Source organism: Carassius gibelio, chromosome B1, assembly GCF_023724105.1.
Source record: "Carassius gibelio isolate Cgi1373 ecotype wild population from Czech Republic chromosome B1, carGib1.2-hapl.c, whole genome shotgun sequence".
Lineage (NCBI taxonomy): Eukaryota > Metazoa > Chordata > Actinopteri > Cypriniformes > Cyprinidae > Carassius > Carassius gibelio.
The window spans coordinates 29,500,650-29,516,668 of NC_068396.1; the positions used below are offsets into that span (position 1 = coordinate 29,500,650).

General features: G+C 37.2%; 1 protein-coding gene across 1 annotated transcript in view; it reads right to left on the reverse strand.

The window, feature by feature from the left end:
- The window catches only part of gstcd (glutathione S-transferase, C-terminal domain containing), a 46,700-nt gene extending 42,625 nt beyond the window's left edge, over nucleotides 1-4,075 (reverse strand). The window contains 4 exon segments of the mRNA XM_052544806.1: nucleotides 125-2,831; nucleotides 2,834-3,099; nucleotides 3,101-3,317; nucleotides 3,973-4,075. Of these exon segments, the coding sequence (XP_052400766.1) occupies nucleotides 2,743-2,831; nucleotides 2,834-3,099; nucleotides 3,101-3,317; nucleotides 3,973-4,075 (675 nt within the window). The 3' untranslated portion in view covers nucleotides 125-2,742.
- Between the last annotated feature and the right edge of the window lie 11,944 nt (nucleotides 4,076-16,019).

Genomic DNA, 16,019 nt, shown 5'->3' on the forward strand with positions numbered 1-16,019 from the left:
AGTGTGAAACTAGGAGGCACCGATGCGCCACTGACCACTGAGAGCCAAGAGCGAGAGAACGACAGGAGGAGAATGAACAATGCAGAGAGGAGAAAGAAATGGACGACAGACACACAAACTTCACCTTAAAGACACACCACAGGGTTTCTGAAGGGACAAAGCCTCTGTGATATTCTGCTCCCATCACTTCATACTACATCTGTGGTGTGGAGATCTATGTCTAGAATACATTAAGGTATCATTCTTGTCCACAACCCTGGGGATGAGCAATAATAGCAGTCATGTATGACTAATTAAAATGTAAATCATCAAAATTGAAATAAAATTATAAAAAGCATTAAGGGGATATTAAATTGCTGTATGTTCACTCAACCATATGTGTGGCATTAAGTCATTTCAGGGCATCCCTCTTTTCTTCACAAAACCAAACTGGAGAGAACAGTTAGGCAATTTACAATAGAAATTAATGGGGCCATTTTTTGATCGATTTAAAAGCAGAAATTTGAAGCTTATAATTTTACAAAGGCACATAAATTATTCTTTGAAACAGATTTTAGGGTTTATCACAGTATGGTGTCAAACTGGATTTAGCAAAAACATTTTGCAAGTGACTCTTTCACATTAAGATTATGCCAAAATACATGTTTAGGTTGTATGGATACACCACTGAAACAGTATAGTCGTATATTGGTGTGTAACTTCATATATTTTTACTGTTTCAGTAAAGTGTAAATACTGCGCTGTACTGTATCCTATATCTTTATTTTTTTAAGATAATGAGGAATGAGTAATCAACATTATGCCATAAATGCTATCCATTGAGCTTAATTTTTACAAGGTGAATCACAACATTATAAAACTCAAGTCAAAACTGAAATCAGGAGTCAGCGGTGATAGCCTTGTGGGCAGCGAGGCGGCGCTTTATGTTGTCCCGAGTTTGAGGATTGAGGACCCTTCTCAATCTCTCTCAGGATACAAAAAATAAATAAAATTCATGTACTTGTACTGAACAATTCATTATGTAACTGGATAGTGGAGTTTTTAACCAACCCCTCTCAATGTGTGTAAATAAGCGAGCACATTTCAAACACCATATACATCTACACTGGTGCCCCTCAGGGTTACGTGCTCAGTCCACTACTCTTCACACGACTGTTCTACCTCCTTCCCCTCTCATCACATCATTAAATTTGCAGACGACACACTTGTGCTCGGCCTCATAACAAACAACGAGACGGCATTCAGGGAGGAGATTTAACTATTGGCAGGGTGATGTAAAGAGCACAATCCGCATCTTAACATCACAAAAGACCAAATAAATTATAGTGGACTTTGGTAAATTTAACCATTCTGGTTAAATTCTGGTTAAATCTAGAGGTAGTCTCTCTAACAGAGAGGTAGTAGAGAGGGGGAACCATTTCAAATTCCTGGGTCTCACTGTGTCAGAGGATCTGTCCTGGGGCAGTAACATCACCTTAGCTGTAGGGAAGGCCCAGCAGCTTCCCGGGGAAGCTGAAAAGAGTCAAACTCCCCCAGAGGTTCATGATAAATTTCTACAGTTGTGCAATTCAAAGTGTGCGTACTTATGGGCTGCCAGTGTGGTTGTCATTCTGCACTGTAGTTGAACAGCAGATGATTCAGAGGGTGGTGAAAACAGCTGGTAAAATCTTCAGGACTGTCCTCCCAGAGATCTCTACTGTGTACACCTCCCGCTGCCTGCGTAGGACAAACAGCATCACTAGAGACCGGTTTCACCCGGCACACAGTTTATTCCACCTGTTGTCCTCTTGTAGGAGGTACAGGTCCCTTCAGGCCAGAACCACCAGAATGCCAACAGCCTCTATCCCCAGGCAGTCAGACTGCTGAACAAACACTGTTCCCCTCTCCACCCACTCAATTCATATTCATTATGCACCATTCTCCAACAACTGCAATAACTGTGCACTGGACTTTACACTGCTGCAGCACACACAACAACAATACACATATTTTTGGTTACTACTGCATCCACTGTATTTCCTTGCCAAATTCATATTGTCCTGTCTACATAATGTGCAACTGCTGATAATAATGTTGGACTTTATTATCATCACACTGTTTACATTCCTATACATTTGCATTGTATGGAACTGCACTGTCGACTAATGCTCTAATGTAATATTGTTGTTCTGCAGCAATGACAATAAATAAATTATTATTAAGATTCTAAAGAATCATATAAACTTGTGGAAAATGGGCATCCAGTGACCCCTTTAAGTTTATTGCAAAATATTCATATTTGTTATTAAAAACTTTATAGTTATACTGTTATTGTTTGGCAGGTGATATAACCAAAATAATGCTGTCTATTGCTTTATTTTATTAGCGTATCTCCACCAACAGATAACATTCTGACTGTTAACCTCTGTTGGTGTAGTCACTAATGCAGTCATCCTTATAGCTAACACTCTTGACGAGAACAGGCCTTTATTAAATGCACTGCCACAGATTTTCTACTTCTCAAGAGTAATAGTCTGACAAACACTGATGTCAGACTGCGTCAAGCTCTTAGACTGAAAGAGTTCAGGGACATCGCAGCGCAAAGAATCTAATTCACCGTCCCACGCAACACTCATCCATTTCAATTGCAATGGAAACTGCTGGCCTTATCAAATGCAGGACTGAGAGAATCACCTTTAAGTAGGAGAAGTCAAAGAGGGACAAGGGACGTCTGCGTTTGATATAACTTGAAAGCACCTGTGGCTAAAACGAATGAATGACTGGATCTCTTTGTAAAGAATTTCGATTTATAAGTAATGAGATAAAAACTGCTTTCGATTTGTTTGTTTTAGCAGGTATTGATGGATGCAGGGCAGCAGGACGACATCAGTGAGAGTGAAATAGAGTCCTTCTGCAAACACATTCTCCAGCTCTGGCAGAGCTGTGGTCTTGATCTTCCTGACGTCAGAGCGCTCCCTGGTGGAGGGAGAAGGAACTGCATCTGCAGAGAGCTTTCTCCAGAGCAGCAATGAGCTCAACACCTGGATGTAACTCTCCATCTCTTTATTAGGGCCTTTTAGCTGAGAATCGCCCTTATTCTGCTGTTGTAGCCTCTGTCGGCATCTTGTCATCATTGTGAACCTTGACAGGCTCCCCTAGCCCCTTTTCTACGTTCATGATCGCAGCAGGAAGTCGACACATCTGGACTTCAGGGTTTTGTAAGTGTTGCTCCACTGCAGAGGGAATATCCAGCTCACACAGTCTAGTCCACTGACACACCTGAGAAGCAGAGACTGATAAATAACTGATTAAATTTTTGGCATAATTTTTAAATATCCCTTTAAATTAGAGCTGGATAATCGATATTGATCCTAAAACAAGCAGAGACAGTAAAATATGCAATTAGGCAGTCAGATGCAAATATCAGCCAATAATGAATATGGTGCACATATATTGTTAATCTCTACAGTAAACCAGGGTTATTTTAGCATTGTTTACATACTATTATAGTATTTATATATAATTTGAATGAGCATTTTATATATATAATTTATATATATATATTTATTTTTTTCAATTTAGTCTGGTCTTTTAAGATTTTAAAAGTAGTCTCTTATGCTCACTAAGGCTGTGTCTATTTGATAAGAACAAAAAAGACAGTAATAATGTGAAATATTATTACAAATTAAAATAACTAACTTCCATTTAATTATATTTTACAATTTAATTTATTCCTGTAATGCAAAGCTGAATTTTCAGCATCATTTCACCAGTCTTCAGTGTCACTTGATCCTTCAGAAATCATTCTGAAAAAGACGCTGACAGGCCAACAGCGAAAAAAAAACCCCAAACAAACAGGAGAGCAGCCCAAGTTTGTTTTTGCTCTGTTATGCCTTATAATAGAATTCCAAAATTTAAGTGATTGTGCCTGTCAAAACATGTCAACATGCTTGTCCCCCTACAGCTACACTATTGGTTCACACTTTTGAATACTCAATGGGATTTTAAACACTTGTCCTCTGGTGATGATGAGCACTCTGTGTAGGACAGGAGGAAGAGGAAGAGGAAGAGACACCGCTCCATTAACAGTGGTCATCTCCAGTGGTCATCTCTCTCTGTCTCTTTGTGGCTCGGTTTGCTTCATTCTGACGGTCTAGTGGAGGGGAGACAACATGAAGAGCTTGAAATCTGCAAATTAAAACAAGAATGGACGCTTTAAAATGTCAAATCTGTACATTTAGGTGACATACGGTAGTAATGTCAGGAACAGTGAAGGTCTGGAACAGTTACAAACAGGTGCAGTGTTATGAACAAGATGTCAAATGATGACAATGAAAGTAAATGTGTTTTACTTTGTAGCATGAATTGAAAAAAAAAATACATTTGCACATACATGAACGTTACAGTAAGTGGTCAAATAGTCTTTAGCTGTATTTTAAGTCCCTTAAGTTGTTATCTGACTTAGTTTTCCGTGGAGTCACGACATCACTAAGCACGACAATCAGTGAAAACTGAACAATTAAAAAGGAAATGACAAAAGAGTGTGAATGTGCCTATATACAGTATTTGAATCGAGCAAAACATCCACTAGGAAAACATGTGAAACTCTCGGTGTTACATTGAAAATAGTCCGAGTATAAACCGAAAAGCACGTTTGAGTTCCACACCAACGCTTTACTCGACTTGAGTCGTTTAGCCTATAAATATATAAAATTAAGTAATAACATTAAAAAATAAACTTTATAATAGTTTTATATTAATTCATATATAAAATATATATAGTAATTTAATATTATATTTATATTAAACTATATTACGTTAATGTTAAAAACTATGCTGCACTAAACTAGTTTTAATTTTTGACACATGATTAATCTAAGGAGCATTGCGTGAATTATACTATAAACTAAACTAATTTTAGTGATGTTGTAGCTGTTTTTATAGTCGCATTTTTAGACGCTTGGAGCAGGGAAATCTATTTAGAGCGCCTTTGTTAAAATATCGATATTTGGACCAGTGTATCAATTCTCGCATAGATACAGACGGTTGGTCTTGGAACGCCCCCGGGAACGCCCCGTCACGTGATGTGAATTTAGCCCGTGGGGGAAAACATTAGGCTTGTTCGACTTCATGCAGTTTTGCGCAAACCGATCGTCGGCTGACTTGAAGCAGTGCATGCCGGTTAGAAATTTTGTCCGACTTGATACAGCGCTGACGCCACGTGACTGTGACGTGTGCCGTCAAAGTACCACGAGAGCGATTCGAGAGTAGCCGGAGAACTCAGCCAGCGCAGCTTCTGAAGAGCGGCTGCACAGGTTCTGATGACGACACAACTGATCCACGATTGGCTGAATTCACTGATGACACAGATGACGTGCGTTTCAAGTTTATTGCGAGTCGGCTTCAGTTTCAGAAATTCTCATATGGACTTTTAAAACAGTTCAATACGTTTTTATGTCGTCTTCATCTTATAAATCATATTTATTAAATATTGTTTTACTGTATTTACTTTATTGTTAATATAAAGTTTGTGTATGTTTATTTTGCATGACTTTCTTTTTTATACAGACCTTTTACAGTATTCAGCAGCATAACCTATTCAAATGAGCATTTTTAAGAACTAAAATGTTAATCTTAAAAGCATACAATCTAATGTGGTCATAAATGTATACTCCTATACAAATGATACATAATACATTATGTTCCTCCATTTGTTTGGTTTCTTCATATTCTTTAGTTTATTTTGCTGTGTTTATACTTCACCTGCATGTGGTTAGCAAACTGCTAACAGCTTGCTGTAACTTCAACTTAACAACTTGACAACATTCTGTTCACTTTCAAATAGTTGGTCTAAATCACAATATAAATCCAACAGAATTGTGCTCTTCTGTATATGAAAATCAGTGGTGTTATGTTTAAAATGTTAAAAAGAGCTCAGCTGGAGTGTACTGTAAATCTTGTTGCTGAAACCTTCTTAAAAAACACATACCCACCAGGGATTTTTTTTTAGGTTACTTTTATCATTTTGTATTAGCAGAAACACCCATGTCATACTGCTAAAGTATATATTCAATATGTTATCTTGTTTTGGAAGACACCCTTCCAAAACACCACTTATACACGCATCTTAAACGCGATCAAGTAAGCAAACGCCACGTGATCTGCCACGACTGACGTAATTGCAGCAAACTACGGGAGCCACAACGTGTCCGGCTTCATATCTCCGTTTGCAGCTCCTCCCCACCTGCCCGCGGCTACTCTCGCCGATCGGTTGCATCCAGCCGCAGCCGATGTCGAACACACCTATTGCCTTGGCGACAATTGAAATAAACGGGACAATTACGCCGAAGAGTTGCTGTGTCGTTTTCTGTACCTCCAATAAACTAACAAATTATCAGAGTTGGGTATAACGCGTTACAAAGTATTCTACTGTATTCTAATTACTTTTCGTGATAACGCAGTAATGTAACTCATTACATTTAAAATAAATGTAATTTGATTACAGTTACTGATGTCAATAAAATTACGTTACTTGCGTTACAAATGTATTGGTAAGAAAAAATATTAAAGTAAATACATTAAAATGCATTTCTAATCACGTTTTGGGGCGGCTGCGTCAGTTATTGAGCATGCGCTTTAATGAATTCCCGGAGAACTCGTGCTGTTAAAATGGACGGAGATTTTTGTTCAAGATCGGGAGGGAAGGTAACTTCTGGACAGGTGAAGAGAGCTGTAGCAGCGTGTGTGGTGGAGGAAATGCTGCGCTTGTCGACTGTGGAATCGCAGTCATTTACCCAGCAAACACAGAACGTTGTGAGGACGTTGCCAGTTAGTCGTCATTTGGTCAGCGCGACATTACTTTATGGCAACGTTGTGAGGACGTCGTGGTAAAGTTCCATTTTTTTAAATCTTGGCTAACTTCCCAGAAACGTCTTGGGCACGTACTCAAAAGACGTCACTAGTTAGTCCCATTGGGGACGTTGTAGCGACGTGGTCAGCTGGTCTTCAGATAACTTTTAATATTATTGCACTAGATGTATTATTATTATTAAGATACCATTTGAACAGCATATTCTTTGGGAAATATACAAAAAAATTAATCAAGCATGTTAAAATAATATATATATATATATATATATATATATATATATATATATATATATATATATATATATATATATATATGCCATCAGTTTAAGAACAATAAAATAAACAATTTACTTAGCAAATGGTGATAATGTTTGTTAATGAAAGAGAGTACGGGACAAATTAACATTTAAACCTTAAACTAGCAGCGCACGTCACTTTCTGAGTGAAGTGCGCGACGTGCGCGTGCCCGTCATTTTGTAACGGTCAACTTCCAGCAGACGGACACGGAGGAAAGGTAAGTCCTATAAATCTACTTTTATTCATAGATTTTAACTGATATAACGTTAAATGCCATCAAAGAGGAGTAGTGTTTTGTATTTTTGTAGGTTTTCTCTTTCAATTTAATGAATAAATGCTCTGTTTGGTTAATTAGCTCAAAATCAGTCTCAGAGGTGGTCTAAGGTAACGGTAAATGTTAAAATCGAATATAACCTTACCTGTTTTAAATTATTTGAAATTTATCACTATAAACTATACAGTATTAACTTTCTAATAATTAAATTTTTAACCGTAGTAACTAGAGCCCGACCGATATATCGGCCGGCCGATATTATCGGCCGATATGAGCTAATTGCATTTAAATCGGCATCGGCGTTTATAACGGCCGATGAAACATGAAAAAACAGAGTCTCATGCTTCACTCATGTTATGAGTGTTGCATACTTTGCCCACCAGAGGGCGGTCTGCAACTCCAGAGTTGACAACAGCGCCAGAAATTCACTACAGAAGGACAGCCAAGCCACCCAGGTGAGTCTGTCGTTCGTCATATGAAATGATTGTAGATTTAGTTCATACACTGTATATAAAAACGGTGTGGTAGTTCTAGCTAACGGTCCTATCATTATCACTTCTAAATATTCTGCAACATCACTTACAGCCGCTCATGCATTGCTATATTAGATTAGCCACAAAGCTAATACCATGTTTATTAGTGGAAGAGCGCGAACGTTAATAAGAGGTCAAACTATAACGTTAGCATTTAAATTATTCTTATACTATTGCGGTGTGTTTCCCACATAATGACCGCGTAATGGTCCTTTCACACAGGACGCGATATGCTGGGTTCAGCGTTGCCCTTCAGATACAACGCGATTTGCGCTGCGCTGCGCTATGGCGTTGGCGGAGTTTTAATAGTCTGTTGTTCCTCCTTTCGGTAAGCAGCAAACATGTATCTGTCCCGTTGTAAGAAGCGAGCGATAGCGCTAGTCCAGCTGATGATAATTAAGAGAGAAGCAAGGAAGAGAAGGCTACCCTCAGGTCCAGAGCACAATTTGGTGAATTCAGGCTGGTTATGTTATTCTAACGCTAATATAGCTTCCTTTTTAGCAGGCCCCTTAAATGCTTGCTATTAACTTGTTTGAAGGTGGTGCTTCTCAAAATTGACAGCGGTGTGTTCATGACACTAACGTTAACCATTCAACTTCGAATTGATTCCGTAATCTTCCGGTAACAGTAGGCAAACTTTACGTTCGCCAGCGCATGACGATGTTTTGATTCAGACTGCACAAAGAGAAGAGGAGAAGATATACGGGTCCGTTGTGAATGTGTCTGTGAGAGCAAATATAGTGTAATTACAGTAACTACAGTAGGTGCGTAAGAAATGATTAAACCAGAGGGGACATGTAAATAAATGTGAGCTGAACACGCGCTTTTTTTTTTTTTTTTTTTTTTTTTTTTTTTACATATTGTTTCAAAGCAGCTTTACAGACATAACAGGAAAATGTTGAAATAATATAGTTAAATATAAGTAGGTAATACCTATTGCTTGACAAATAAAAAAAATATATAAATTTCTCATTTTTGCCTATGTAGGAGATCCCTGTTTATTATTATTATAATTCTAATGATGACATGAGTAATGATACATGGTGATATTATTAATACACATGCTTATTCTTTCTCTGTCTCTCTTTCTGCCCTACAGATACCTGAAAAAGGTGAATGCTGTAGCAGCAAAGTGTGGGACTACTTCTGCAAATACTTTAACTTTAGTATTATAATTTATTTACAGTACACACACAGACTGTTAAAACCAGCTTCAGCTGGAAGAAAGTAAAAGTGTTAAATGTTTAAAACCAGACTGTTTTTTGATCATTAAAAAATATATACTTTTGATGTGCAATTGTTTAGTCATTGAGACCGTAATCTAAGGCTTTTTTTTTTTTTACATAAATCCCTTCTGGAAAATGGTTTATACAGCCCACATACATAGAACAGGTAGATATTTTGCTATTCAATGTTGTGTAAGTGCAGTTTATAGGAAATGGGTCTAATATCCAGTTTACTTTCAAAATCAAAATATCGGCTTATAAATCGGCTATTTTCGAGTTAATATCGGCATCGGCATCGGCCCCCAAAAATCCATATCGGTCGGGCTCTAGTAGTAACGTTAATTAGTTTGTTTGAATACCTGCTGCTCGAGCTTGATGATGCTCATGCTATCCATGCTGTGAACTTGAATATAAACCGATATAACGTTAAATATAAAGTTTAACGTTAATTAGACCGAGGCTGCCGAAATCATGTTCAGTGTAACGTTATGTGGGATTAATAATTTCCCCTTTTCTCCCTCAAGTGGCAGGCTTGTAAATTCTGTCATCTGTTCATTATTGGTGTTGATGGTGTTTTTCACATGCATGCTTTTTAATGCTAGTTTAATTCTCAAATTGATCTGATACTTTCGTTTCACAAAAAGTAAACAAATTGTTCACTTTCTTAGGGCCTGACAACCACCAGTTGAGTCCATGATTCAGTGAGTTCCTTATAAGGAAATATATTTGTTACCACCTAGTAATTTAAATGTATTATTTATTGCTTTAAAATGAACACATATATTTATCATCAGGGGAAGAGACAGTCTGGGCAGCAGCAACAAGACAACTATTACAAGTAGAGATGGGTTTCAAGAACTGGTACTAATTTGGTTCCTGACTTGTTCGGTACTGAAAACATTTACATAAGTTACAGGATCAATAGTGCTGCTATCAGTATTCTTGTAACATTGATTCATTACCCTTTAGACACAACCACATATCCTCCAAATCATCTCTGCGTGGATGGCAGCAAGGATCCAGGATCAAGAGATCATTCTTCATGGAAGCAGTTTCTCCTGGGTGAAAAACTAAACCTGGTTGTTTCAGCATCACTCAGGCAAGACTAAATACTTTTAAATTGATTTCAGTTGGTTATGTGTTTCAGGTCATCCTGACCATTCTGCTGTCCTGGATGTAAGGCCGTGCTGGAACTACATTTCTCGTTGTTGAAAGATTTGTGCAGCGGTAACCCGACATATAACGCCCCATCACATGGGGTGTCAATGCCTCTCGTTTACTTTTAAATGAAGTGACGTCAAGCATGGTGAAATAAATTCTAGAAATTAATTCTAAATAGAAGTTGAAGACTTTTTAAGCGCCAATGCAGCCGTCCTCCAGTCAGAACGTCTTATGCAAATACCCTAGCGCAGACGCAAGCCAATCAAGTGCATGCAATACCAGAAAACTAATGTGATTGGCTGTCACTATGAGAAGAGACAGTAATTCTGATCCGATATCAGTGTCGTTTTTTGCAAAAAAAATTTTTAATCAATGTAGAATTTTCTATACTTCTGTGTAGGGATGTCAATTTTCAATCATTTCCATGATTGATCGTCGTTTATATTAATGATCAAATAATCGATTAATCGTTAACCTTAATGCTGCAAAGTCTATTGCAGTAACACCCAGTCACTGGTATGACAGGATGTGCAAAAGTGTGTGTGTGTGTATATATAAAAAAACTGTAAAATATATATTTTACAGTAAAGACCAAAAGTTTGGACACACCTTCTCATTCAAAGAGTTTTCTTTATTTTCATGACTATGAAGATTGTAGAGTCACACTGAAGGCATCAAGGGCTATTTGACCAAGAAGGAGAGTGATGGGGTGCTGCGCCAGATGACCTGGCCTCCACAGTCACCGGACCTGAACCCAATCCAGATGGTTTAGGGGTGAGCTGGACCGCAGACAGAAGGCAAAAGGGCCAACAAGTGCTAAGCATCTCTCTGGGAACTCCTTCAAGACTGTTGAAGACCATTTCAGGTGACTACCTCTTGAAGCTCATCAAGAGAATGCTAAGAGTGTGCAAAGCAGTAATCAAAGCAAAAGGTGGCTACTTTGAAGAACCTAGAATATTACATATTTTCAGTTGTTTCACACTTTTTTGTTATGTATATAATTCCATATATAATTCCACATGTGTTAATCCATAGTTTTGATGCCTTCAGTGTGAATCTACAATTTTCATAGTCATGAAAATAAAGAAAACTCTTTGAATGAGAAGGTATGTCCAAACCTTTGGTCTCAAACTGATATATATATATTCCGGTCTGTGTTGTGTATATCGGTCTGGCTGCGGTGCCATCTACAAACGCAGTTAAAGGCAAGGTGATGAGTAGACTGAAGTTGGGCTCAGGTGGTTGTGCTGCGGGATGTTTCCCATACATTTATTTATTTTTGGAGACTCGCCACAATTTTAAAACTGATAGATTTTCAAAAAGGCTTCGTTGAATAAACATGAGTAACGTTACGTACTGCACGTTTAATAATTCCTAACATTTATATGTTTAAATATCAAAACGAGGCACAGGTGTTTTTATATCGCTGTATTTCTGAAGGAAGACTTGCATGTTATATGCCTGAGAGAGCCGCGTGTGAGCGTACCAGCTCTGCTTTGTTTACAGCTGTTACTGGGAAAACCTCTATTTCTCGCACTTTATGTCTATGCTTTAAAACATCTCCTGCTGGCAAAGGATGAATTTGCATTTTCATCAAGTCCGCCTGATCTACACAGAAAACATATTTTGTTTGTTATCAAAAAATATCTACTCTAGAGGGACTTGGCTGTTGTTATTGATTCTATTTGGAGTCTACCGGTTAGGTTAGGTCTACAGAAGCGTTTGTTTATAAAAGTTTGTTTATGTTGTTGCCGTTGAAACCGTCTATATATATATATATATATATATATATGTGTGTGTGTGTGTGTGTGTGTGTATAATGTATGTGTGTGTAAAATACATTTTTTTTAAATTTATAGCACAGTAATGAAGGCAGCAACATGTGGTAGATGGGACAGAACAAGAATCTTTCATTGTGCTAATGTATTATAATACGAAAGGGAATGGCTCCTATACAGCGTGCATCGCGAAAACACAACCAGTGCGCAGAATGATGCACTTGAAGCAACACAGAGTCACAGCGTGTAGCATTACTCACAGAAATGTTCAAAGCACCAAAGGAAGAGATATTGTTGTGTATTATATGTGTGCAATATTTTGAGCCTTTTCTTTTAACAGTTTTAAATATCAGTTATTGTGCGCTCTTGAAGAGAGTTTCATTGTTTTGACTGTAGTAACTAGGGCTGGGATGATACGCTAATCTGCCAATTCAATACTATCCCGATACTTGTGTGCCGATTCAATATATATTTATAATTATATATATATATATATATATATATATATATATATATATATATATATATATATATATATATATATATATATATATAATTTAGCATTGTGATTATAGTTATATAACTATTGCAATTCGTGACTTATCCAAATTGACTGTAAAATGATGTTTGTTTCTGTAGATTTGAGGGAAAGAGTAAAAACAAGGAGGTCTGGGAATGACTGAAGGGAACTGACAGCAGTGAGGGAAGGAAGTTATCACCAGAATGTAAGTTCTTTGAGAATGTGTGCATTATTACAAGTTGAGTTTTCATTTAAATGTGGCAATGTACACAGTGAGTCAAAAGTTTTAAATATATTTTAAAAGTTTAATTTATTTCTATAATGCACAGCTATATTTTCAGCATTAATTACTCCAGTCTTCAGTGTCACATGATCTTCAGAAATCATTCTAATATGATGATTTACTGCTCAATACATTTTTCTGATTATTATCAGTGTTGGAAACAGTTGTGCTGCCCAAACATTTTGTCTACACTACAGTTATATTTATTTTATTTGGGGGTGGTTGGCTAATAGCAAGAATGCATAAAATTGAAAACCAGTGGTAGAGAAGACTTTTGTAATTTTACAAAAGATTACCTTTTTTTTCAATGTTTTGAACTTTGTGTTTTATAAAATAATAATGAAGAAAAAATTCAACTTTCCAGAAATGCTAAGTTTTCTTCCCCATCATTTCTAATATGGGGTGCGTTTCCCTAAAACCAACTTTGGTCACAAGTTCCTTCTTTACCAATAGAGTTCAGTGGAACTAACAACCGTAGTAAGCTAACTGCAGATGTGATTTACATCATGTATGTCATGAGCAGATGTACACTTTGATCTTAGCCGCAATAATGCGATTGGGTGCATGTAAATGCACTGATTTGTGATAATCAGCAATGTTTCCCGATCAGCAAATCAGTATATGAAAAAGATCATGTGACACTGCAGACTGGAGTAAAGTTACTGAAAAATTCAGCTTTGCCTCATAATTATTTCAATAAATATGTTTAAGTATATTCAAAAAAGAGTATGAAAACTGTTATTTCTTTCTTTCTGTTTTCTTTTTTTTTTTTTTTTTTTTTACAATTACTTTAAAACATTTTTTTTATCAAATTAATCTAGCCTTGGTGAGCAGAAGAGACTTCTCTTGAAAACCATAAAGAAAAGATTCCAGATTTTTGACTGGTTGTGAACATACATGAGCAACATTAACAAGATGATCCTCCCTTTCAGCTCAGAGGATGTTGACAGCAGGCCCAGGATGAAGAAGAGGAGGAAGAACACATTTAACAATTTTCTCATAAGCTTGCCATGTGTTATAATAAAAACAATGAACATGACTACAATAATATGCTAAATGTTATTGAAAGATTCCAGTTTGCAAGAAGTCTGAGTGTCTGACTCTACACTAGAGGAACTCTTTTCTGAAGAAGATCAGGTGCTGAGAAGGAGCCTTGTTCTACAGCAAAACACTGCATCAAGCCTCCTGTCCTTCCCTCAGAAGAGCCTGTCTTCTGCTGCTGGGGTAAGAAACACACTCTTCCTCTTCTCTATCAGCTGTCCAGCACCTAACCCTGCCTCCTCAGCACTGTCTGAAAGAGTCTTCTCCACAGTCAGTAATCAGAGATCACAGATTCTTCTGAGAAAGTCGATATGCTCATTTTCTTAAAAAAACTTTGTTTTTTCAGGTGGGACAAATAATACAGGAGAGATGCTAGAAATCTCTATATTGTTCATTTTTCATATCTTTACGCTTTATGAATGTTTTTCTTCTGAGAAGCTCAAAAATTATGGTTCTTTGGTAATTGTTATATTGTTTAGTTTTATCCTCTGATAGTGAGCACAGAGCCCTGATCATGACATGCAAGAAAAAGAAAGAAATCATGTCCATGATTTACTAATTCGTTCCCTCTATGTACTAAACGTGCACGATTACTTTTACATTTCATTGATTTGCTAAATCGTATGCACAATTTACTAATTCATTCTCTTGATGTATAAAAAGTGTACACGTTTTAGCAAATCGAGGGAATGAAATAGAAAATCGTGCGCATGAATTAGCCTAATTTTTTTCCTGCATGTCGTGTAATTAAAGCACATCACCACCAGACATTTATACCAGGAGCCTCATATATGACGCTCACAGTTTTACTTTGTGCAGTATCTCGGTGCAGTATCTGCTGAATTGTTTCATATCTATTTATCATGTATTTTTTGTTGCACTAAATTATGTTGTATCAATAAGTTTACTGATAATTATTTTTAATTTTCACTAATAACGTCATTAACCATCTCCCCATCTTTAAGACAAAAATGTTCTATTGTTTATATTGTGTAATCTATGAATTGTTGTGTTTAGTTTTCTGTGCTCATAACTTAGTAACATTTTGCATGTTTAAAGAACAGGTGCGATGTTCAAAATGTTTTGGCTTCCTATTTGTACAAAGTAGTGCTGAATAAATATTGATTTGTGAATGAATGCAGTGTGTTTTTGTATATTTTATATTAGAATGTAATGTTTTTGTATTTGTTTGCATTGCATGTATGTAATTAATGTATTAACTATGAATCCCCTATAATTAGATTACAATTAGATTTCATAAGGTTTATTTTTTGCACCAGAGATGGATTGAGTTTATTAGTTCTTTATGTATTTCAAGGTAATGGTGAGGTGAAAATATGAATTATCAATATGATCCTGTAATGTCACGTCCTCATAACGTGCCAGTTTGGTCGTCAGGACATACTCATCACGTTCCAGCGACGTTCCACTATAACGTTGCCACGACGGATATGGGAATCACAAAGTTACGTCACTGGAACGTTATGTGGTACGTCGCTGAGACCAATATGGTATTTTATAGGAACGTCCTCATAACGTGACAGTGTGGTCGTTGGGACGTACTCATCACGTTCCAGCGACGTTCCACTATAACGTTGCCACGACGGATATGGGAATCACAAAGTTACGTCACTGGAACGTTATGTGGTACGTCGCTGAGACCAATATGGTATTTTATAGGAACGACCTCATAACGTGACAGTGTGGTCGTTGGGACGTACTCATCACGTTCCAGCGACGTTCCACTATAACGTCGCCACGACGGATATGGGAATCACAAAGTTACGTCACTGGAACGTTATATGGTACGTCGCTGAGACCAATATGGTACTTTATAGTAACGTTCTCATAACGTGACAGTTTGGTCGTTGGGACGTACTCATCACGTTCCAGCGACGTTCCACTATAACGTCGCCACGACGGATATGGGAATCACAAAGTTACGTCGCTGGAACGTTATTTGGGATGTCGCTGCAACGAATATGGTCTGGTCCAGTTACGTCGTCACAACGTAACTGTGTTAGCTGGGTTAGAGACTTGCTTACGATGATAGTGAC